This window comes from Phytophthora infestans, genomic scaffold (assembly GCF_000142945.1).
Source record: "Phytophthora infestans T30-4 supercont1.61 genomic scaffold, whole genome shotgun sequence".
Classification (NCBI taxonomy): Eukaryota; Oomycota; class Peronosporomycetes; order Peronosporales; family Peronosporaceae; genus Phytophthora; species Phytophthora infestans.
The window spans coordinates 228657-253984 of record NW_003303698.1 but is presented as its reverse complement, the minus strand read 5'-3'; the positions used below and the strand labels follow the sequence as shown (position 1 = coordinate 253984).

The following is a 25328-nucleotide window of genomic DNA, read 5'->3' as shown; positions in this document are numbered from 1 at the left end:
ACTAAGGTTATTGGCGAGGCTTACACACTGGATATCCCTACGTCGCTGCGGCTATATCCGACGTTCTACGTCGAACGACTCAAGAAATACTTGCCCGCTACGATTCCTTCTTGACTAAGTCTCCTGGGCCGCCGGCGCATATAGCGGCCGCCCCGCCCGACGCGCGCGCCGAGCCATCGCGCCATTCACACCAGGTGCCTACTCCACCGTCCCGCTCTGCAGACTACCATGTACCGCGCGCTCAAGAAGCCTCATACGCGCCCAGAGTTCCCGATTCGACTGACGAGTCTCAGTCGCAGTCCTCACGGCCTTTGCAGCCGCGTCCTGGGCCTCCTCCGCCTCCTGGTACGCCGTCCAGAAGCTCCCCGCGAGATCTTCCTCGCGGCTCCCAACCAGAACGTCAGTCGTATCAGCGGGACGGTCCCCCGCCGATTGTCTACTCAGCTGGCGAGATCCGCTGGATAGTCGAGCAGATTGTCGATCACGAAGACCCTCCCCGTCGGTCGGGGCAGCGTTATGTGTCCACCAGTCGCACGGCTCCCGCCGCGCGCCGCTATAGGGTACGATGGCTTGGCTTTCCGGTGGACCAAGATACGTGGGAGCCCCGCGCAAATCTCCTTCGCTATGTCCCGGATGTGATCCAAGAGTACGACTTCAGTCTTCCTGCGCCGGAGAGCGCCGCGAATATTCACGCGGCGGCCGAGAACGAGATCTCCAGACTGCGCGACCACGCAAACGTGATCAAGAACGACGCTGCTGGCGATCGCGCGAGCACGACCGAGAACGACGACCCGAGTTCTCGTAATCCCAACGGAGCGGCGGAGATGCGCTTCGTCGAGATGAGTGTCGGCGCGAGCCGGCGCGACTAGTTACGCCGGCCTTTTCGGACAGCGAGCGACGGTAACGTTGGATCCAGGCGCTCTCGCGATCACTGAGCGGATGCTCGGCGACATGGGCTATCCACTCGTCCGTAGTCGGGCGAGACGGCACGCACCTCCTGCAGCCTTCAGCAACTCGCACGTAGCAGATACGGTCGTCGGCGTTCCAAGCGCTGTCGCAGATTCGTACACGCAGCTCGCCCAAGGAATGGCCCCCGATGATTTCTTCCCGGTATGCGATCCAGTCGGCGAGATTCTCTTCCTGCGCTTGCGTCCGGTTCCAGCGCCGGATGAAGGCGCACCACGACTCCTGCAGCGCACTGTGGTCGACGCCGTTCACCGGCTTCTGGCGCAGCGCACGAAAACGCCGGAAGAGGTCCTTCATCTCGTCCAGAGGCTCCGGATCTTGCGCTCCGGAGATGTCATACATCAGCCAGGGTCTCAGCGCCTCGTCCATCACGTGGGTACCGCGTGCCGCTGTCGTCGCGCTCATCAGCGATGTCGCCGTCGCTGGAATCTGCTGCTGCTGCTGTTCCATCGCCCGCGCCTGTTGTCTGCTGTGCAAGTCGTGATGTACTTCTCCTGCGTGGCGCAGGATCTGTCTCGTCCCCGCCTCGTTCGTTCCTGTTGGCCACGATTTTATTCTCGTTTCCCTTTTGATTGATTTGTTCTCCGCCCGTCGCTTATGTTGCGTAAGTGCAACTTTAAGAGGAAGGTGATGTAGTGGGCCACACCATTACATAAGTTAATAGATTTATATTGCAAAAGTAGGTGCAGCAGCACACGGCTAGCGTGTGCTGAACTGCCGTCATCCTATTGGTTGACATATGCGGAGCCAGACCCATTATCAGCCAATAAGGGGTTGACAAGTATTTGAGTGGTCAGGGGAAGCTACCCTGGACCTAAATAAAACAGAGTTGATTTTCCTTCAGACTAAGCGCTTGGTTTCACTATCGTGGAACTTGCACGCTTCCTCATTATTACGTGTAAGCTAGTAACGGACAATCTAGGCCCGTTACAGCGGAAGAGTCCGCGGCCCACTTCGTCGACGTGATTTTTCGTCACCGGTCTGCCGGGGTCCATCGTGTCCGACCGCGACCCGCGGTTTACATCCGCGTTCTGGTCACGCCTCTATGAGCTCTTGGGAACAAAATTGCTGATGTCGACTGTGGCACATCCAGAGACGGATGGACAAACAGAACGCGTCAACCGAGTCCATGAAGACGTTCTCCGCAGCTACGCGACTTCGTACACGAGCTGGAGCTCGTTCCTACCGCTAGCCGAGTTCGCACTCAACAACGCCGAGCACTCCTCGACGGGCATGACGCCGTGCTTCGTGAACAATGCTCGACACCCACGTGTTCCGGCACTTCTCGCCGTGGGCCACCCCACGGATGCTGGCGGCTCCACCCTTGGTGGGGGAGGATCTCCTTCGGTCGACATGGATCCTGAAGTTACGGTCAGTCCTGCGGACAACGAGTCCGTGTCGTGGTCATCACCGGTACGTGAACCGGTGTCTCAGCACGCACCGGTAGCCTCACCGGTGCCAACAGACCTGCCGGCGCACTCGACTTCAGGGTTATCTTCGGGTGTAGCCAGTGTGAACGCCTTGACTCGCTCTCCGTCCAAGCAGTCCATCGAGCCACCTCGGCGTACTGCATCTCCGGTAACGAGATGGACGTCGCAGAACTTGATCGATCCAGGCAGCAAGATTCGCGAGCAGGAAGTTACCACGGCCAATCATACACCGAAACCCTCGGTGCTTCCTGCCGATCGCTCGGCAGTTGCGGAATTCGTCATGCAAAGGCAATCCATCTCAAGGTTCGCCCGCGACGCACTGCAGAATGCAGTGGACAAGCAAAAGGAACAAGCTGACAAGCACGGTCGAAAGAACGTGAATGTATTCAAGATAGGAGATCGCGTTCTCCTATCGACCGAGGGAATCCGAGCTTCTGCCGTAACCAACCTCGGCGCCAACAAACTTGTTCCACGCTTCATCGATCCTTTGTGAGTAACCAAGTCTGTGGGTGACGCCTACACCCTGGACATCCCGTCGCCACTTAGACTTCACCCGGCTTTTTACGTCGGGCGACTGAAGCGGTACTTCCCTGTGACGATTCCTGACCCGAGCCAGCCGACGGAGCATGCGTCGGGCAACCAGCCCGACGAGCCTGACGCGTCTGCCAGGCACGATCTTCTGCCCGCTCAGCTCCAATCTGAGTGTCCAACGCACGGTTCGAAACAGTCTTTACTTTGCCCTGAACGTACAGGGCGTACACCGTATCATCGTGAAGGCCCACCACCGATAATTGACTCGGTGGGTGATGCGCGCTGAATTGTAGAGCGTATCGTTGATCACGAGGATCCCCACAGCTCGACCGACCAACGTAACGTTCGTAGTCGTGTCCCTCGCGCGGTTCCAACCGCGCGCCGCTATTTGGTACGTTGGCTCGGTTATCCCCCAGAGCATGATACGTGGGAGCCCCGCGCCAATCTTCTCTGCGACGTTTCGGACGTGGTCCACGAGTATGAGACCATGCAGCTTGAGAAGAAGAATTCCGCGAGTCACCCCGCCGAGACCGGGAACGAGATCGAGAACGGCCACGAGAGCGACCCGCACGAGGAGGCGACAGCGACGCCGCGCTCCGACGCGTGCAACGTCGGCGTGAGCCGCAGCAAACACTGACACAGCTTGTCAGTGCAAGAATGAAAACAAGAAACCACCGGCGACATCGAATCGGTGACCAGTGGGTTGTCAACCCGGCACGCTACGACGGCGCCGAAACGACTTCGATTATCAGCGGCGACACGGTGGTCAACAAGTACCTGATTCTGGTGACACCAGTGGTGACAACGTGATGCTCACTTGGGTTGCTCAAGTGGTTGACTTCCGTCGACAAGTCTCAGGTATTCGAGATGCTCGAAGCTATTCCGTTCTGGCAGCAAAACAATACTCGCGTGTGCGTGAGTGAATGCGTCTGGTGGGAATCGAACCCTAGCGTTCTGACTGTAAGCCCCATGCATTGACCATTGCGCCACGAAGTCGGCTTCGTAAGGTTCCTCGTGTCTGTGATCCAAGTACCTCCAGTTCGGAGTCTTCTAAGTCGCATGTACGCTGGACACTTCGTCGATGTGTGTCCTGGGAGCCGAGACGCGCAGTGACGGTCCTCGCAGTACATCCAGAGCTTGTGATGCACATGGCGACCCTGGGTTTGCCCTTGTTACCACTGCCAGCGACGCGCTGGCGCTGCCGCCCTTCGCGCTGTCTCCGATGTCTCCGCCTTGTCGGGTTTTGAGTTTTCTTCAAATGTGTTCCGTGCAACTTAGAGAGGAGGGTGATGTAATGGGCCCAACTCCAATTACATAAGTAGGTAGATATTTATTTAGTTATTACATAAGTAGGTAAAGTGGCACACGGGTAGCGCGTGCCAAGGTGTCATCATCTGATTGGTTGATAGTGAGGAGCCAGACTCACTTATTGACCAATCAGATATAGACATGTGTTTGAGTGGTTCACACGAGGCCAGGGGTAGCCGCCCTGGTCCTAAATAAATCAGAGTTGAATTTGACACAAACCTAAGACTTGGTTTTACTATTGCGAGCTTCCTCCACACTATAGTGTAAGCTAGTGACGGTATCTGTTACCCCGTTACACCGTGTCCGTCGGCGGGAAGCCCAAAGATGAAGCCAAGTCTCATCGACTTCCAACAGTCCGCCGGTACAGGCAGGCTCTGTAGTGGAGCCGAAGAGTGCCCTGCGGGTCTGACCTGCTGACATGTTTCACATGTCTTCATGTATTAAGCGACCCACTTGTACATGTGGGTCCACCAGAAGGCTTGAGAGACCAACAGAAAGGTCTTCTCGCGGACCAAGTGGCCGCTGGAGGGCGCGTCATGCGCCTCCGCGAGGATATAGAACTTCAGATCCTCGGCGTTGGGTACGAACACCCGTGGAGGCTCATTGGGCTCCACCCGGTAATAGAGGAGGCCATCCTTCAACTCATATCGGTGGAGCCGTGAGCGCTGTCGCGACGAAAGCCAGTCGGACTTCGCGCTCGTTCCTGTCGTGAGGAACTTGACGAGAGGCGCGACAGCCTCATCGTCCCGATACGCCATGCGTATCCGATCATATAGATCCGTTGTCACCCGTGTGATATGGGCCAACTCGTAGTCAGGACGCCGAGAGAGGGCGTCCGCAAGCACGCTGAGCTTGCCCGGCTTGTACTCGACGCGGAAGTTGTACTCCGCGAAGAAAGACAGCTACCTCGCCATCCTTTGGGACAGGTGAGGCGAATTGGTCGCCGTCCTCAAGGATGCGTGGTCTGTGTAGATCACGAAGAGCCGGGAGCCCACAAGGTGAACACGAAACTTCACAAGGGCATATTTTATTGCCAGGAGCTCCTTGTTCTGGACAGGGTAGTTCCGTTCGGCGGCTTTGAGCTGCCTGGACTGGAACTAGATGACTCGTTCATGTCCAGCCGTGTCGGCCTGCAGCAATGCACACCTGATGGCGTAATCGGAGGCATCGCAGACGACGTTAAACGGCTTCGTCTAGTCCGGAAGGGCGAGGACAGGAGCCTCTTGGCGACTGGCCTTGATGCTGGCAAAGGCATCCTGGTGCTCTTGCTTCCAGTGCCAGTCGCCGTCCTTCTAAAGGAGGCCCGACCAGGGCTTAGCAAATCCCGCGTACCATGCGCTGTACTTGTGAAGGTAGCTGGCCAGGCCCAACCACTGTCAAAGATCCTTCTGGGATCGAGGCGTTGGCCATGCTGCTATGGCCTTGACCTTTTCTGGACCAGCCCGAACGCCCACGTTGCTTGCGAAGCAACCTAGAACTTTAGTCTCTGGCGACGCGAAAACGCACTTGTCGATGTTGGCGTAGAGCTTGTTCGCTCGCATCACGTCCAACACTCACTCGACGGAGGTGTCCTAGATGCACCTTCATGGCCGTCTTGCCTCCCTCGACACGGCTATGGACGAATATGTCGTCGAAGTACGTCTGTACGAAGGTACGCAATGGGCGGAACAACTGGGACACCGGGCGATTGAGCGCTGCCGGGGCGTTAGACAAGCCCTGCGGCATGACTAGCCACTCCCAAAGCATGCCGCTTGGAGGGCTTACCGCGGTGAGCGGGATGTCGCTCTCTCGCATCAGGATTTGGTAGTATCTGTCTACCAAATCCAGCGCACTGTACAATACGCTTCCGGCCATGTTGTTCAACAGCACATCCTTTCGTGGGATTGCTGTTTGGACCGGCACCGTTGCGTAGTTCAGCTTGTTATAAGCGTGAACCAGACGCCACTTTCCGTTCGGCTTCCGAACGGAGAAAGTCGGCGTCGAGTGCGGGGATTTCGACTCCCGCACCATGCCTGCCTTCGCTTTCGCGGCGAAGAAGGCATCAATGACCTCGCACTGTTCGCGCGGGAGAGGCCATTTCCTCGTGACACAATACTTTGTGCCAGGCACGAGAATGATCTCGTGCCGTACGCCTCGATCCGGTGGGAGTTGGGTCGGTGGGTGTTTGATCAACACACCCGCATACTTCGTCACCAAAGGATACACCGGATCCTTGGAGTTCTTAAGGATCTCAGAACCCAAGCGCGTCTGACGCTGCTTGTTCAGGTCTTCCAGGACGTTCTCGTCCAAGACAGAGGAGGAGTTCAGCTCCTCCCGAGTGGTCTCAGGTCTCATGAGTACCATCTCAGCAATCTCTCCAGCCTTGAGATTGGTCAGGAAAGACTCAGCCGTCATTTCCTCGAAGTTCAGTATCTCTGCAACCTCTGCCAAGTGGACACCAGATTCCTTGACGGGTATACCGGTCTCGCCATCGAAGATGTGATAGAACTCTTCCACCGGCCTTGTCGGAGGAGCCCGGGCCCTGAACTCCGAGTCGCTTGAAGCGACGTCGATCGGAACGAAGTTCGGATCCGACTTGAGGCGGCGGCATCGTTGACGACGGCGACCGTGACGTCGAGCTGTGCTGACCACGTCTAGGGATGTCGGCGCTACGACATCCGAGGCACTCGTGGCCTCGTGTGGTACCGTGGTACCCACACAGGAAGCGTGCTCGACGCCTTCCTTTTCATTTAAGGTCTGGGCGACCGTGTGTGGCACTGTGTTACCCACACGGGAAGCGTTTTCTACGCCTTCCTCTTCAGTTAAGGTCTGGGCGACCGCGTGTGGCACTGTGTTACCCACGCAGGAAGCGTATCCGACGTCTTCCTCTTCAGTTAAGGTCTGGGCGACCGTGAGTGGAACTCTGTTACCCACTCTGAGCACGCTGTTCTCGGTGTTCGGGACAGCTGCAGCTGTCTGCGGAACTAAGTTAGCCGCCTGTGGACCTAAGTTACCCACTAGGCCAGCGCCTCTTCTGGGCGCTGCCACCATCAAAACATCCTCGAAGTCGTCATATACGTCGACGACTCCCAAGCATCTGCCGGATGCTTTGGTGCCCTGGCAGCCCTTGCGGGCGCCCCGGGTCCTGACAGAGGTGGGAACATGACTCACCAATGCTCTGTCGGACTGCGTAGTGCGGCTGGCACCGATTGCCTTGCCTCGCCAGTCGATCCAGACTCGTGCTTCTCAAACCAGGGCATGCCCAGGATCATATCATATGGATCCATATCGAGAACAGTGAGCTGTTCGAGGCTGTCAAAGTCTTCAAACTTGACGGCCAGATCCACTTGGACGTTGGGGACAGTGACGACCTTCCCGTCGGCCAGTCGTACTGACACCGTCCCGTTGTCCTTGCTTTCTCTCAAAGCATCGGACAACTTGTTGCTGCTACGAGCAACCGTCTGGCGGCGTGCGAAATTCTTCGACGCCCCAGAATCGATCAAGATTCTTTAGGGATGATCGTATCCCCGTACACATCCGTGTACTACGAGCAACCCGCCGCTGCTCTTCGCCGATTCGAGAGTGCGAAGACTCTCAGGGGCTAAGTCTGCGTGGTACGCGCCACCCGCGCACCCATCACGAAGACTTAGTTCTTCCCCAGTAGGGCGCCCCGCACCTACTGGTTCCCGGCGTTCCCCTGTCCCCGGGATCCTGGCTTCTACCAGCGGCCCTTGAGGACGGGCTTGGGAAAGGACAGCCTGCGGAGTCTTTCCGCGGGACAGTCGCGCTTAAAGTGGCCCATCTTCCTGCAGCCGAAGCGGCGGATGTCGCGTTGTTCGGCGGACCCGAGTTTCATGGGAACTGGTCTGTTAGGGCTTGTTCGACCGGGAGCCGACAAGGAGCTCCCAGGCCATGCTGAGGCAGGCGTACACGCCTGGCGATGGCTGTACTCTTCTTGAAGAGCCACTTGAATCGCCTCTTCGAGGGTGCTTGACTGCACCCGGAACAGCTGAGTGCGTGCGGGGCCCACTCGATGGCCGTCCATGAACACAGTCATCTTGATGTGTTCATTGAGTGGGTTTCCGACTAGGACGCCGTGGGCTCCCGTATCTCTTGCACGTACTCGTGCAGTTCGCGCCTCCCTTATTTACACGAGAGGAAGCGCGAACGCTGGCGGTACTCGTAGTTCGCCGGGAGGAACGCGGCTCGGAGCTGTTCGCACAGCTGAGCCCAGGATGTGAAACATCCAGGGGATGTTGCTTCCCGTCGTACACCCAACTCTTAGCACGGCCGCTAAGGTTGGAGAGTGCAAAAGCAACACGCAGTTGATCGGTCGAGATCAGAGCCGCATCCATCGCGAGTTCTACTTTTCGGACCCAGAAGTGAAAGTTCTCGCCTTCCCTTCATACGGCTTAACCTTCAGCCGTATTGGCTTCGGGTGAGGCGGATTTGCTTCCGCCGCCGGAGCCTGCAGGTTCTCCCGCACATGCGCGATGAGGCCCTGCTCGTACGCGTCGAAGGCATTGACGCGCTCGAGCTGCTCGGGCGGTGTTGACACCACCAGGTTTGCAGGGCCTCCATCCCGAAGATGCCTGCCATCTTTCGAACCGACTCGAACTGAGAGTCGTTCATATGGGAGAAGTCGTTCCTATCCACGGCAACGAACTTCGGAGAGGTTCAGGTAGTCTACCCCCGGTGGCGTGGATTAAATACTAGTGCTACCAAGTGTGACGGGGTCACACAGCACCTTGCGCTAGAGGAAATTATCTCCCGAGAGGATACAAACTCTCAGTGAACGGCAGTTCACAGGTCCCCTCTTTATTCAAAAGAGAGCGAAGTGACCTAAATAAGGTAGAATGTAAACTGAGTATATTTATAGGTAAATAAAGCTTGGGTTTAATACAAACTATAAGTCACCTATAGAAATGCAATGTCGTCAACCAATGTGTAATGGGCTCTCCCAAGTTACATATGTAGGTAGTTTTATAGGTTCTTTGTAGTGGTTCACACCATTACATAAGTAGGTAGATTTGCATTACAAAATTAGGTTCAGCAGCACACGAGTGCTGAACTGCCGTCACCTTATTGGTTGAAATATGGGGAGCCAGACCCATAATCAACCAATAAGGCGTTGACGTGTATTTGAGTGGTCAGGGCAAGCTGCCCTGGACCTAAATAAAAACAGAGTTGTTTTTCAGTCAGACTAAGTACTTGGTTTCAGTATCACTGGACTTGTACGCTTCCTCATCACTACGTGTAAGCAAGTAACGGACACCCCAGGCCCGTTACACCTGGTAGCACTTAGTAGTCCTTCCCATGACCAAGTTCACGATGAGCCAAGGCATGACGTCTGAAACGCCAGGGCCGACCCTGGAACATGCTGCTTTCCCTCATCTCACTCGTGTCGAGCGGGAAGCCCTTCACCGCCTCGCGGCGGTGTCTGGTGAGGCTTTAATCGCGTCGCTGCTGAGCTCAGCGACGTCCGACCAGCAACGCCAAGCAGCCCAAGAGTTCATGGAACGCGAGCTAGCCGATGCGAATCGGCGAGCAACAACTCCCGCGCGTTCCTTGAAAAATGATGTCGTGAAGCTAGAGACGTCTACCTACTCCGGTGAAGGAGCGAATCGCCTCCCGCTGAACCGGTGGTTTCGCGAGGTCGACATCGCGATTGCTTCGAGAATGATCGAAGCGCAAGGGTCAAAGGTCAATTTCTTATTGTCCCGGTTGTCCGGGAAGGCCAAGGAATGGGCCCTCGGTAAACTTGTCGTTGATCACGACGCATTCCCCACTCTGGAGTCTCTCCAGAAAGATCTCAGGCTCGCGTTCGAGCCCCCTCAAGACGAGTCCCGTGTGCGTGCCGAGTTCTTCGCCCTTCGTCAAGGTAAAATGACTATGCGCGACTACGTTCAAAAGACTCGCCACCTCGCGTCATGCATCGTGACAAATCCGATTGACACAGCATCGCAGGTCCATGTATTCGTATTCGGCATGCGTGAAGGCATGACACGGTACTGCCTGACCCGAGCGGAACCTTCCTCGCTCGAGGAAGCATTCGCCCTCGCATTACGCGAAGACTACGTAGTGGCGGCGTCTTACGCGCGCGCGATGTCTACGGCAGCTCGTGAGTCAGTCCCCGAGCCCATGGAGATCGACGCGATTGACGCGTCGAATAGTCACCGTCAGTCGACTTCTCGTGGGCCCAACGGCCGTCCTAATCGCCCGCTCACTTGCTTCCGCTGCCGGAAGATCGGTCATCGCGCGGCGGAATGCCGCGCGCCAGTGCCGGTATTCGCGCACACCGCCGAAGTCTCACCTGCCGTTCAGTAAAAAAAACGGTCAGGGCCAGTAGGTGCGGGGCGCCCTACTGGCTGGAACGGAGGTCCGGGTCCCCCAACCTTCTAGCCCTCCCGTGCTCCACGCACACTTTAATGCCACCACCACGTCGGGCGACTCGAGGCTGATCATCGTCAGTCTTCATGTCGCCGGCGCCCGGCGACCACTTCGCGCACTCCTGGACTCAGGAGCGTCGAATAACTTCTTTCGTGAATCGTGCTTATCGATGCTTCCAAGAGAGATCGCAGTCCGTAATGGTCGAGGTCAGGTCGTCGTCAAACTTGCTGACGGAAAGCCACACCGCGTTGCGCGGCGCGAGATCACGTTGCCGTACACATTCGACGGCTTCCGCAGCAACGACGACTTCCTCGTGATTGAGATGAACTACGCGTTCGGCTGCATCTTGGGTATCCCGTGGTTGTCACGATATCAACCAGAGATTGACTGGTTGGCTCGGTCGGTTAAATACCGCTCTGGCTTCGATGTGAGTGAGGTGTTCACACACCTCCTGGTTGCCCAGAAGGACTGGCCCCATGTCAGGGTCGTGGACCGGTTGTCCACAATGCAGGTTGAGCAGAGAGCGAGCGATGGCCCTCTCTGTATGTCTTGCACAGCGCTGTTGCGCGAAAAACCCTCGCTGCGAAGCGAGGTTGTTAACACTTTGGCGGTAGAGCAGGGGCTCCCGCAATCCGAGCAGGCGGTCGAGCATGAGTTCCCGTCACGCAACACGACGGTTGAGCATGGGTTCCCGTCACGCAACACGGCGGTCGAGCATGAGTTCCCGTCACGCAACACGGCGGTCGAGCATGGGTTCCCGTCACGCAACACGGCGGTCGAGCATGGGTTCCAGCAACACAACAAGGCGGTTGAGCATGGGTTCCCGCAAAACGCTCTAGCGGTTGAGCAGAGGTTCCCGCAACGCGATTCTTGGTCGAGCAGTTGGAGCTCCCGTCATCCACAGCGGTGGTCGAGCCGTTGACACTCCCACCGGCTACGACGGCGATCGAGCAGGGGCTCTCGCCTGTCGATGGCGCGGTCGAGCATCGAGAGCTCCCGCGCACTACCGACACGGTTGATGATGCCCCTCCGTGTCTAGAGGGGGGTGTTCCCTCGTCCAGCGATAGCGAGTCTTCTGCCTCGAGCAGCGATTCGAGACGCCGCAAGAAGAAATCCAAGCGACGCCGCCTTAGGCGACGTGGTCAGCCCACCGCCGATATCGCAGTGAATGAGTCCATACACGTCCTGGAACACGTGGAAGGAGGCATCGTTCGCTCACGCACACTTGACATTGAGAGCCCACCTCGCGAAGCTTCTTCCTTCACACGCCTTCCGGGTCTTTCCTGGAAGCATTTTCTGCGCGATCTGAAGTCAGGAGACATCGAGCAGGTCTGCTTGATCACCGAGTCCGCCTCGGCGGAAGAGATCCACACGGTCGCTACCGACAATCTTCCACTTCGTCCAAAGAACGCTGAGCCGAAGTCGGCGCGCGAAGAGCGCTTCGCTGCCCAGTCGTGGGAGTCACTCCGCGACTCGGGCAATCCAGTATACGACACCGTCCGCGAGTTCGCGGATGTTTTTCCCGACAAGATTCCAGCTGAGCTCCCTGCTGACAGAGGCATTCGCCATGAGATTGATCTCACGCCGGGCTCCAAGTACTGTGTGACGCGACAGTGGCCCCTCCCACGCGATCAGGTTAAAGCCATTGACGACTTCTTCGAGAGCCGCCGCAAAGCGGGTCACGTGCGCGAGAGTACCTCGCCACACTCGAGTCCGACGTTCTGCGTGAAGAAGGCCACGGGTGGTTGGCGCATTGTTCACGCTTTTAACAAGCTAAACGACACCACCATTCCAGCACAAACGCCGATCCCTCGGAAGGATATGGTACTTGACACCATGGGCCGCAGTATTATTTTCAGCACCATCGACCTGACGGATGGCTTCTATCAGATCTTGATGCGACTCAGCGACGTCCCGCTCACAGCGGTGAGCACTCCCAGCGGGATGCTGTGGGAGTGGCTTGTCATGCCGCAGGGCCTGAAAAACGCACCAGCCACGTTCAATCGCATGGTTTCTCACGTTCTGCGCCCACTTCGCGACTTCGCTCCGAGCTACTTCGATGACATCTTCGCTCACAGCCGCGCTGAGGGCGATCTCAGCGCCACAGAAGTTCACTTAATTCACTTACGACAAGTGTTCCAAGTCATGCGCGAAAACAAACTGTACGCGAACTTGAAGAAGTGCATCTTCTGTGCCCCGGAGATTCCGGTGCTTGGCTGTTATGTGAGCAAAAATGGTGTCCGAGCGGATCCTGAGAAGGTCTCGTCCATTTGTGCGTGGCCCACGCCGCAGAATCAGACTGAATTGCGTCAGTGGCTTGGCCTCGCAAATTATCTCCACAAGTACACGAAAAATTATGCTGGTCTGATCCAGCCATTGTCTTCATTGCTGAAGAAAGACATCACGTGGTCGTGGACTCCCGAACATCAGTCAGCCTTTAATGCAGTGAAGAAACGCTTGGCGGAGGCCCCAATCCTGGCGCTTCCAGATGATGCAAAGCCATTGCACGTTGTTTGCGACGCGAGCGACTTCGCCATCGGCTGTGCACTGATGCAGTTCGACGACGAAGGTCGCGAACGCGTCGTGAGCTACCAATCCAGACAGATGAAGCCCGCTGAGAAGAATTATCCGGTTCACGACAAGGAACTCCTTGCGATGCGCTACGCACTGATCCAATTCAGAGTGTACTTACTCGGTGAGCAGACATTCGCGATCTACACAGATCACGCGTCGCTGCAAACAGCGACGAAGAGCCCTCATCTCTCTCAGCGCATGGCACGATGGCTGTCATTCTTCTCCGAGTACAACTTCGTCGTTCACTACAAGCCAGGCAAGAATAACATCCTTGCGGATGCCCTATCTCAGCGCCCCGATTACGATCCACGCCGAGATTTGGGTCGTCAGTCACTTGAAGACGCGGACGACGACGAATTGGACTGCGCCACATGTGTGGCTGCAGGTGTGAACCTGATGACGGCGGTATCTCCAATACTTCCCCTGCGGGAAGAGATCTCTGCCGCGTATTGAGATGACTCGATATATGCCGGTATCCTGGAACACCTTCGCACACCAAGTGATGCCACGCTAAAGACACTGAGCCGCTCCACGCGCGACCAGATTCACAAATACCAACTTGACGGTGATCTACTGATGTACAGTATCGATCGATTCGATGCTCCTCGCGTCGTTGTCCCCAACGACCCCGATCTACGCGCAAGAATTATACACGAATTCCATGACGCTCCAGTGGGTGGCCACTTGGGCCGTGAGAAGACTTTCGCAGCGGTATACCGCGACTTCTACTGGCCTCACCTATACAAGTGGGTGCGCAAGTGGGTCCGCTCCTGCAAAACTTGTCAACGCGTTAAGCCGTCACCGTCATCGCAAGCTCCGCTGCGTTCTCTCCCTCTGGCAACAGAGGCGTGGCGCTCTGTGTCAATGGACTTCATATTCGGTCTCCCACCCGATACTGACGGTCGTACTGGTGTTCTGGTCTTCGTGGATCGCTTTAGCAAGATGTGCCATCTCGTCCCGGTTCCGGACTCAATCACCGCGGCCGATACCGTGGTGCTCTTCGTCGACGCTGTCTTCCGACATCAGGCCTTCCTGAATCAATCGTCTCTGACCGCGATCCCCGATTCACATCGGCGTTCTGGACGAAACTCTTCGACCTCCTGGGCACCAAACTCCTCATGTCGACGGCGGCGCACCCGGAGACTGACGGGCAAACGGAACGCGTCAACCGCGTGCTAGAAGATGTTCTGCGCAGTTATGCCCCGTCCTTCGAGAACTGGAGTTCCTTTCTGCCTCTTGCGGAGTTTGCACTCAACAATGCCGAGCACGCGTCGACGGGATTGACTCCGTTTTTCATCAACAACGCGCGTCATCCACGTGTCCCCGCACAACTTGCTGTGGGCCAACCCACGGCGACTGATGGCTTCACTCTGGAGGGGGAGGAATGTGATAACCCTGCCCAACCGGCTCCGATACTGATTCAACCACCAGTTTCCGGTGAGACAACGGTTCTGCCGTCTACGAGTTCAGCTACTCCTGCAGTAGACATCAACGCGGTGACGCGTTTACAGTCATAGAAGATCCTCGCACCCGCTCAATCCACGTCGTCGCCGTTAGTTGACTGGACACACCGAACGCTGATCGCTCCAGCACAGCCACACTCGACTGTGGCTAACTACGCACCGAAACCCCCAGCGCGACCCGCTGACAAGGCAGCGGTATCCGACTTTGTCCTTCATCGCCAATCGGTTACCCGATTCGTCCGTGACGCGCTACAACTCGCGGTTGACAAGCAGAAGGAAAACGCTGACAAACGTGGCCGCAAGAACACAAGTGCATTCAAAATTGGTGAGCGGGTATTACTCTCAACGGATGGAATTCGTACCTCTGCTATTACGAACCTAGGCGCGAGCAAACTCGCGCCGCGCTACATTGGACCATTCAAAGTACTACGAGTTATGGGTGATGCCTACACGCTAGACATTCCTACGTCGCTACGACTACACCCGACGTTCTACGTCGGGCGACTTAAGAAGTATCTTCCCGCGATGATCCCGGAGGCGGGACAGGAGCATGCGTTGAGCGGCCCTCACGACGAGCCTGTCGAGCCAGCGTCCCATCTGTCCCAGTTCCCCGCTCGCGCGGAAAAGCTCCACTCCTCGGTCCGCCAAACACCTGCGCCTCCAGACTACGCAGTCGCTGCAAGAGCTCACGATTCGACTGCCGCAGACTACTCGCCGTCGCCTCCGCGTTCCGAGAGCTCTCAGCCGCCCGCTCGGCCTCCTCCTGTGCGTCCCGAGAAGTGTTCAGCGCCTGCTCAACGTCGTCCTGGTCGACCAGGTCGCGTCGAATTCCACCGCGACGGTCCTCCGCCCATCGTTGACTCGAATGGAGATACGTGCTGGATTGTGGACCGTGTTGTTGAACACGAAGATCATCCCCGCGTGCGTCACTCGACCAAGTCGTCGGCTCAACACGCGGCTCCCGCCGCTCGGAAGTATAAGGTACGATGGATCGGGTTTCAACCTGCTGATGATACGTGGGAGCCTCGCGCCAATTTGCTTCGTGACGTTCCTAATGTCGTCCACGACTACGACTCCAGCCTCGAGTCAAACGCGGTCGCGATCGACTACGTGCCCTTCGAGACGTCGAATGCGCAGGAGACGGGCTCCGTCGCGAACGCTGTCGGCGCGAGCCGCCGCGAATAGCCGCTTGGGTGAACTCGGAGAGTGAGCGCTTATACTTCTCGATCCAAGCGTGTTCGGTCGGCATGAGCGGATACTCGACAATATGCTGATCCCACTCAGCTTGCGTCGGGCGTCGCCCGATGTCACACGAACTGCAACCTTCGCGTACGTTGACATAGCACAAACGGTCTTCGGTCCAAGCGTCGTCGCAGACCAAGCGTCTTCGCAGACTTTCAGGCGCAGATCACCGAGTGAATGCTCGGCTTGTAGGGCTTCGCGATCACCGAGCCAGCCGACGACACTTTCTCCAGCCTCATGCATCCGATTCCACCGTCGGATGAATGCGCACCATGATCTCTGCAAAGCTTCGTACGTCGCGCCGTCGAGTGTTTTGTTCCGGAGACGCCTGAAGCGCCGAAAGTGGTCCTGCATGGTGTCCAACGCGTCCGGGGCCACCGCCCCGGACAAGTCGTACAGCGCCCACGGCTTCATATCCTCGTTCATTACGCCGGGCCGAACCCCAAGTCGACTCACGCTCTCAGGTGCGATATCAGCGGTCCACCCACTGTTCAGCGTCGTCTCCGACGCTGGAGCCGTCCGCGTTGTTCCGCTTCCTGCCTGGTTCGCCGCCCCCGTCTGCTGCGCCATGTTGTTCTCGTCCGCGCAAGTTGTATTGTACTGCTCCTGGGCTTCGCAGGAGCTTCCGCCCGTCAAGTTCTCAAGCGTTCTCTTCTCCGCCATTTCCCAGTTTTTCCCGATTGTTCTCCGAAGCGCACCCCCGTTAGGTGATTGCTGTCTTAAGAGGGGGGTGATGTAATGGGCTCTCCCAAGTTACATATGTAGGTAGTTTTATAGGTTCTTTGTAGTGGTTCACACCATTACATAAGTAGGTAGATTTGCATTACAAAAGTAGGTTCAGCAGCACACGAGTGCTGAACTGCCGTCACCTTATTGGTTGAAATATGGGGAGCCAGACCCATAATCAACCAATAAGGAGTTGACGTGTATTTGAGTGGTCAGGGCAAGCTGCCCTGGACCTAAATAAAAACAGAGTTGTTTTTCCTTCAGACTAAGTACTTGGTTTCAGTATCACTGGACTTGTACGCTTCCTCATCACTACGTGTAAGCAAGTAACGGACACCCCAGGCCCGTTACACAATGGTTGGCTTTGAACGACCTTGGTACTTTGTACCAAATATTCCGAAGTATGACGTGTCATACTTCTGAAGTGTGAGGTGTCACACTTCATGTAACCAGGGTACAGTTAGGGCTACGTACCCGGCTACAAACTTCCACCCCGTCACAGTTAGGGCCGTTCCGAACCGGGGGTAGGGTAAATGCTTCACGGCTAGAACGGGTCGCGATCCTGCCGTTCCGAGCCAGATCGCGCTCCAAACGATTTTGTACCACCAATCTGGTACATCTTGATGGCAGAAGTTGCCGCACAGAACTACAAAATGACGGACGCACCAAGCTTGAAATGGACTGTGGCGGAGCCGCAGACAGCGCGCAAGCGACTTACCATCGCGCCAACGTCAGACAACTATAACGACTGGACTCTCGAGCAGATCAAGATGGAGTGCACGGCCCGCAAACTGAACGTCGTGAAAAATACATGCAAGGGAGACCGTGTGAAACTTCTTAAGGCATGGGATACAAACAAAGAAGGTGTCGAGGTGCTGGTTCGTCAACAGCGCAAACGATCAAAAGGTCAACGCGAAGAGGAGGCAAAGAGGACGAAAGGCTGCATGTTCCGCCTCCTAAACATCCTGTTCTCCGACAACTTCTTCACCTCATTCTTGGAGACCGGCCATCAACTCCGCAGGGATGAGCTGGACCAGGGCGGCTCGACCTTCTGGATCGACGTTGCCAACGCCTTCAGTACCGACAACGGCGAGTACGATGCATTGATCTCCGACGACGGAGTGTTCGAAGACGTGGATGCTTCATGTGTGACTTCACATTCGGCTGCTAAGTTACAAAGGATGTGGAAGGAGGTGAGCAGCAACTTTGCACGTGCTGAGGCCGGGTCCAAAACCTCTGGACAAAACAGCCACGACTTCTGGGAGTTTTGCAATGGGCGTGCTGATGTCTACTACTTGGATCGGTGGTGCGAGCATCGTCAGTCTGGACGGGAGTTCTATGTCGCCAACGTGTACTCCGACGACGAAGATGATTCAACCAAAGAAAGCGACGGACACAAGTCCAAGAAAGAAAATAGAAAGAAGCGCAAAAGATTTCAACCAGACATGGTGGCCGCGCTTATAGAGACCGTGAATGAATTGCTAGAGAGCGAGTCCAGTAAAACGCAAGAAGACACATGGGTGGAGCAAAAACTTTTACTTCAAGAGAAACGAGCTGCTCAAAAGCTGGTGACACTGACGGCTATCCTGGAGCGCAACGTTGCAGCTATTCACGAATTAAAGCAGCTACGTGAACAGTACGTTCAACAAGGAATTAATGCAGACGAACTTGGAAAAGCTCTAGCCGTGTGCACCGAGAGGAAGCTGATACTAGAAGAGCAGATTGATCAGCTGGAGTTGGATGTTTTGAATCGCTTTTAGCAGCAGCAGTCTGCTCTTTCGGTAGCCGCTAGTGCACACGAGGACGTCGAAGATTGAAATTTTGAATGTGACTCACGAGAACTTGTCGGAGGATTCGGCCTTGTGCGTCACTACGTAAACCATCCGCGTCATTGAAGTTGTCGGTAGGCTGGTAAGAGCTCTCGGTGAGGTTGTGATACTCCGTCGATACCGTGCGTAGGTTTGCTGTCGTGTCGTCGCTCTTGAGTCGCTCGTTGATGCAGAAGTTATGAAGCTTAATACACGTTTTAATTACTTTGCCAACGTTCGTGAAATCAACTACAAGTGGTCGCGAAAATATTTGCCATTTGTTCACTAACAGCCCAAAAGACATTTCAATGCGAATGCGCAGTTGACTTAGAAAGAAGTTGAAGTCAGAGTACGCTTTGCCTTTGAGCTCCAGCTTCGTGAACGGCACCAACAAGGAGTTTGATAGTGGATAGGCATTGTTGCCGACGATGTAAAATCCAGGAGGTAACTTAAGTATATCATTTCTTAGGCTCCACTTCTTGAACGCAATTGAGTCTCCAACCTTTCCAGGAGAATTAAAACAATACCCGGTAAAACGGCAGTGGGCGTCACAAATGGCCTGTACATTCAAGCCATACATTTGATAATGCCCTGAGAAGAATGCTGCAACATCTGGCACCTCGCTCGCACTCGGGGCCCTTATTTGACAAAGCCACCCATCGATACAGCCAACACATCCACTCAAGATCCCGTCCGTGCTAATCTTGGCAAAGCTGTCAGCTAGAAGATGGACACGCTGCTCGGACGACACGGGAGATTGAATGCGAAGCTCTGGGCAGTCACAAACTGCGTTCATGACATCGTGAAATACATCATATGTAACGGAAACAGACGTGCCACCTAAGCAGCGAATTGTGTGATATCTGCTACCGGCTAGCCAAGCAATCGTCATTTGCAGCATGTTCTCCGGCGAGATTGGATCTGTAGCAGTACGCCGAGAAGACTGGAGCTCATCGCGCGATATAGACGGCCGAATTAACATCAACAGACGCTCAAAGGAGTCCACACTCATTCTGTAACAACGCTTAAATTGACCTTCCAGCAGTGATGTCTGCTTGTGGACATTCCAGTTTAAGCGTCGGCGCTTTATACACCCTCTCGGTTCTGCTGGGTAAATGGCAGCAGTGGTAACAAGTAGTGCTATTAGATACCGGCGACGTACACGGGACGATGTCTCGCCTTCCATCCTGCTTGTAGCGATCATCTGTGCGTTTGCCGCGCCTCTGCGATCCCGCGATCCCGGCCGGCGCGCGATCTGTGCATTGATGCAGTAATCACAAAAGTTGCACTTCAGGTCAGCCAATCACAGGCTTATCCTCGGGGCGCGCCCACGGCCCTTAGAATACTCTAGATTAGAATTACCTAGATTAGAATACATGTATCCTACTGTAGTTTATCGTCACATTAATAGTGTGGCTTGTGGAAGTTTTTTCTTCTTAAAATACAAATATTCTAAAATATATATATATTTCATTCTCATGATAGTTATTAATACGTCGGTCTTTTTTGGCAACAGTTCCTCGATCAGTCTTCTCCGAATGCTGCAAATTTTGCGGCGATGTCGCAGATCAGCATCCAATAAAACGTGCACCACCATATTGTCAAAATCGTGCATCGCGACCATCGACCATCGCAGCCATGGTCACCACCAGCAGTCGACCTCACCACTAGATGATCATCCACCCGATGCATGCGGCACAAACTCTGCACCGACATTCATCAAGCCGAGCTACGTATGTCCATGCTTTTCCTCTGTTGCTTTAGTAGGATTCCTAGCTCATCCTTCGGCAAGGACCCATCGTGTTCCCCATACGTCGGCGTGTCACTGACGACGAGACAGATTCGCGTCGTTGTCTTGCACGCATGCGTGTGAGGAGCCACACGTTCACTTCAGAAATGGCTCCTGAACCGTTGACCAGCGTCGCCGTCGTAGTCCGCTCGCGGCCCGGAATAGCAGAGCTCACACATGTGACGGATACATTGTCGGCCTACCTCGACTACTCGTCGAGTCTGCCATTAGCTCGAGCCTGTGCCTTGAGCTCCGTGTCGCTACCACGGAGAGTGTGGGACATCAGCAAGTCTGCAGAGACCGTTGTGGATCCGTGGTGCCAGCCCACGAATAGCTGGTGTCCATCCAGAATGCTTTGGAGCAATCAGTTCTACTATCAAGACCAGTTCTCCAAAGGAATAGTCGAAGCTTGCAAACATGCAGACGTGGGCACAGTACAGTGGCTGGTGGATCACTTCGCAGGCTGTATAGTGCCACCTGAAGCTGTAGAGGCAATAGCTCAACGAGACAAGCGAGAAATTCTTCAATTATTACTAAAAGTTCACGAAGAGCACAAGAAGACGTCGATGCCTGGTGCTCGTATCCAGGCCGCAAAAAAGCCTCACCAAGTTAAATTCTGGGAGAGCAATGCCCTCGTTGCTGCAGCGACGGGGGGACACGGAGATCTGGTACTGTGGCTCTACAGAGAGGTGTTCCACGGCTTCTACATGCAGAGTAACCAGGAAGTGATGGATGAACTCGCACGTCACGGAGATGTAGACGCAGTGCGATGGCTGGTATCCGAAGGGTGGCAGCCTCCTCGTCTCTACTTTGCAGCCGAAGGAGGCAACATCGCTATGGTACAGTGGCTCTTAACTCAGAGTCGCGACGCTGGTAAGCAATGGGCGCTCAAGAACGCGGCCGCTCAGGGTCATCTGGAGATCGTGAAGCTGCTTGTAAGTGAAGGCATGGTGTATCTTGATGGCGAGGCATTCTACGATGCAGCAGCAAACGGCCACTTGTCGGTAGTGCAGTGGCTAAAAGAGAGCAATCTGGGCTTGAAGATGGCGTATAAAGCTATGGATTTGGCAGCAACCAACGGACACTTGGAAGTTATGCAATATCTGCATAGCAACTGCTTGGCTACTTGTACGCACCACACGATGCGTAAAGCGGCGAGTAATGGCCACCTGCACATTGTCACGTGGCTTCACCTGCAATTCAGAGGTCACTCCAGCATCGACTTGTATGCGGCTGGATCCAAGCAGCAATTCAACACGACAGTGATGGATATTGCCGCGATGAATGGCCATCTCCATGTGATGGAATACTTGCATAGCTCTGCGATAACGATGGATACACTCGCCACGGATGACGAGGAAATACTCGAGAAAACAGTCCCAATATGCACATCTGCGTCGGTCCAGTTTGCTGCTGCTGGCGGCCATCTTGAAGTGCTGAAATGGCTTCATGAGAATTGCTGGACGGAGCCTTCTGTAGACATCATGGACGTTGCAGCAGCCAGTGGCAATCTGGAGTTAGTCAAGTGGCTCCACGAACATGCTGCGGCTAAGTTCTCGACGGCAGCCATGGATGGTGCTGCCAAGGAAGGTCATCTGGCTGCGGTCAAGTGGCTGCATGACAACTCACCTGAAGGATGCACAGTCAGAGCAATAGATGAGGCGGCCGCTATGGGCCATCTAGATGTCGTGCAGTGGCTCAGTAAGAATCGAAGCGAGGACTGTTCCACCAAAGCTCTGGACGGTGCAACGAGTGGAGATCACTTTGATGTGGCGCTGCTTCTGACTGTAAGATATCCCGATCTTGGTGACAACGCGGATCTCGAGTTCATAGACAACAATTATATCAGAGAGTGGAGTATCCCACACACCGCTAGTTTTACGGTGTGTAGTGTGCATCGCTGCGCGCTTGCTACTTTAATTGTGGGAAATGGTCCACATTATGGGAGGGATGTCCCGCAGTTAAATATCCTTGTCGGGAAGAGTATAAACTTCCTACTCATCGAATCCCTGAGTATGAAAGCTTTAAAACCAAGCAGGACACAGCGCGATTCGATCCGGAGCAAGTAATGCCCTGTGGCAGACTGCCACTGGCAGTCAGCCTGCGACGTAAGGCGCTACACTCCGTCTGGGTGCCTGGCGTCCATCAAAATAAATATTGTGATCATGCACTTGGCTGGCGTGCTGTATCAAATAGGGATGCTTCCACCATCTAAAATCTCACCATCTCAAGCATTTTTCACAAAAAAATATCGAGCCAATGACCAAGTCTTCTGCCTGAAGGTTCAGGACGGGAGCTACTCAGACTTCCGGACACATGAGGACTCATTGCTCAGTGCCATTCTGCGACTTTCCATCCGAGCAAAGCGCAAATTATTCTAGCAAAGCAATGTCACCCCGTGCCGTCTTCCTTCCGGCCGAGTGGATCTTTCACTGCCTTGCTCGCCTCGATCTCCATTTTCAAATTTGAACGCTAAGCACGATTCCTCTCCTCCTTCGTCGAGTCACTCGGCCGTCTCGCCTTCCCGGCTGAAAGCTCGGACTGCAATGGGTTCCTCCTCTACACTTGTGACGCTACTTCACTTGGCGACGGCCGCCATCCAGATCGGCATGAACCTGAGTCCAGCCCCAGACATGTACCGGGTGCACAAGTTCAAGACGACCGGGCAAATGGCGCTGCTCCCTCTAGTGCTCATGTGCTTCAACAACCACTTGTGGCTGCTCTACGGACTCCTGACCGGCAGCTACTTCCCGTTGTGCGCTGCGGCGCTGGTCGGAGAGACCGCCGGGATCGTCTTCACGAGCGTCTACTACCGCTACGCACGCAACACACTGGAGACCCGTCGGACCTGCGGCGCTGCGCTCTTCGGTATGGCGCTGGTTACGCTGTATGTGTTGCTTGGCGTCACTGTCAAGACGGGGCAGTCATTCGATCAAGTGGTGCAGTCACTGGGCTACGTCGGTGCCAGTATCAATATCTGTCTGTACGCGTCGCCATTGGCAACGATTAAGGTGGTCCTGGCGACCAAGTCGTCGGCTTCTGTGCCTATCAACCTGTGCATTATGATCTTCCTTAACTGCTGCATGTGGGTGGCTACGTCTATTGTGGACGACGACATGTTCGTGTTGATCCCGAGCGTTATCGGTCTGGTGTTCAGCGGCGTGCAGCTCCCGCTCTACTTCATCTACCGCCAAAATACCCCCTACATGGACTTGGATGCCCAATTGGAAGAAGGATACGGCATAAGGAACGTCGACAGCTTCAAGGAAGAGCTTAACCTGGAGGGCGAGTTACCTACGACCTACCGAACTGTGCGTCCGTCTCGCGTGGCGCGGTTCACGACCTACACGTACCAGCGAGCCGAAGGAACTCCACTCACTGTGGGAAGCATGCCTTCATTCTCAGCTACAGAGGATAGTCCGCATGTGTTCAGCGAGCGTACTCCGATCATGACCCCGGATTCGCTGCGATTCTCATGGGATGGCGACGACTTCAGCGACCTCGAGATGCAACCGCTTATCCTAACACCCATTGCGGCTTAATGTGCTGCATAACACACAATTAAAAATGCTGCGTAACTAGCAGGTCTAGCGACGATTTCAACCAAAGCAAATGTGTAAACAAATGCAAAATTCTCCATCTTTTAGTCTTCTTCATCGTGGGATTGCAGTGCAATCATCTTGACCTGTGCAATTTGCCTGTTCTTCCCATCTCTTAGGTTACGCAACATAAGTCGGTTGCAAACAGCTTTTGCGTCTTTTCATCCCCACTCTTCAATTTTCCAGACAAGGGGATTGCGTCTTGGTACCGGTATTACTACGTAGTATAAGCGAAAATGACTGGCACAGCAGAGATTGTGGTCCGGTCGATGGCAGCGTGTTCGGGCGCCGTCATGATCCTGAGCCCGTCCATCTTGATCTATCGCGTCTCCCAGCAGAAGGATGTGGGGGTGGCGTCTGTGATCCCTCTCGTGACTTTGTTCTCCAATTGCCACATTTGGGCACTTTACGGCTACATGATCGAGAATTGGTTCCCAATTTTCTGGATTTACTTCTTCGGAGACTTCGTGGCGCTGGCTTTCCTCTCTGCTTATTGGAAGCATTCAAGACAGCGACGCTACGTGAACCGAGTGCTGTTAATTATGGCTTGTATCGTGACTGTCGTCACTGTCTACGCCATTGTCGGAGGATTGGGTCATACGGGCCAGTCAAGAGACGGGATGGGCTCTGTTATGGGTATCTTTGCGGATATCTCGGCTATCTGTATGTACGGAGCCCCCATGGAGAAGCTTCTTCAAGTGCTCAAGTACAGATACGCCGCCTTCATTAACGCGCACATGGTCATCGCGGGACTTACGAATAATTGTCTGTGGTTCACGTATGGTATCCTGTCCGACAACTGGTTTATTATCTCGCCCAATATCGTCTTCATCTCACTCAATACCTTCACCTTGGTACTCTGTGTCGTGTTTGATCCCAAGACACACCCAATTTCCGCGGGATTCCACGCCCAAGTAGACGGTGAGAGCGACGAATCGCCAGCGCTAACAGCGTCGAAGATCAGTCTGAGCTGTAAGGGAGACAACATGATGCCTAGTCCAGCCTTTGAGGCCATGCATTCGCCGCTGGACTCGATTCGTGCGTCGAAGTAAACGAAAATTAAAACTGAAGTCGATTTACAGTCCTTAAAGCTTAATGTATAGCTGGCTATTGAGCCAAGTTGAGAAGAGTCGGTATGAATTATAAAAAGAGAGTGGGAATTCCTAGAGACGTTAAAGTTGAATTCGACTTTTGCAGGGTGCAAGTCTTTTCAGGGAGAAGAGCAAAACTGAAGGCTTTGTAATATTTCGTCGCTTTGAAAACGCTTCGTTGTACATGTAATTCCTTTTCCCCTCCACTTTTCCAATGGTCTCGATTACGTAAGCTCTAGCAATCCAAAAGTCCAGTTAGTGTTACCACGTTCCATTCAATCTTCAATTCACCGCAACACGGAATACACATGATACCGCGGTTCTTCAAAAACGATAGCAGCCTGCTCTGCGATTGTGATTTTGTGCAGTCCTGTCATTTTGATCGATTGAATTTTAACGCGAAAGGATGGTGGGGAGGCATCGGTGGGTCTC

The 25328-nt window shown here is 54.8% G+C and overlaps 3 protein-coding genes across 3 annotated transcripts; all 3 read left to right on the top strand.

Moving 5' to 3' along the window:
• Positions 1–20313: 20313 nt before the first annotated feature.
• PITG_17867 (uncharacterized protein) lies at positions 20314–22082 on the top strand (the record flags this gene model as incomplete). The annotated part of the gene is made up of 2 exons (XM_002896361.1): positions 20314–21993; positions 22056–22082. 2 exons carry the CDS (start codon positions 20314–20316, stop codon positions 22080–22082), a joined length of 1707 nt encoding a protein of 568 aa, XP_002896407.1.
• Positions 22083–22516: 434 nt separating this feature from the next.
• On the top strand, positions 22517–23748 carry PITG_17866 (MtN3-like protein; the record flags this gene model as incomplete). The annotated part of the gene is made up of 2 exons (XM_002896360.1): positions 22517–23633; positions 23703–23748. 2 exons carry the CDS (start codon positions 22753–22755, stop codon positions 23746–23748), a joined length of 927 nt encoding a protein of 308 aa, XP_002896406.1.
• Positions 23749–24041: 293 nt separating this feature from the next.
• PITG_17865 (MtN3-like protein) lies at positions 24042–24730 on the top strand (the record flags this gene model as incomplete). Its single annotated transcript, XM_002896359.1, has 2 exons — positions 24042–24673; positions 24721–24730. 2 exons carry the CDS (start codon positions 24042–24044, stop codon positions 24728–24730), a joined length of 642 nt encoding a protein of 213 aa, XP_002896405.1.
• Between the last annotated feature and the right edge of the window lie 598 nt (positions 24731–25328).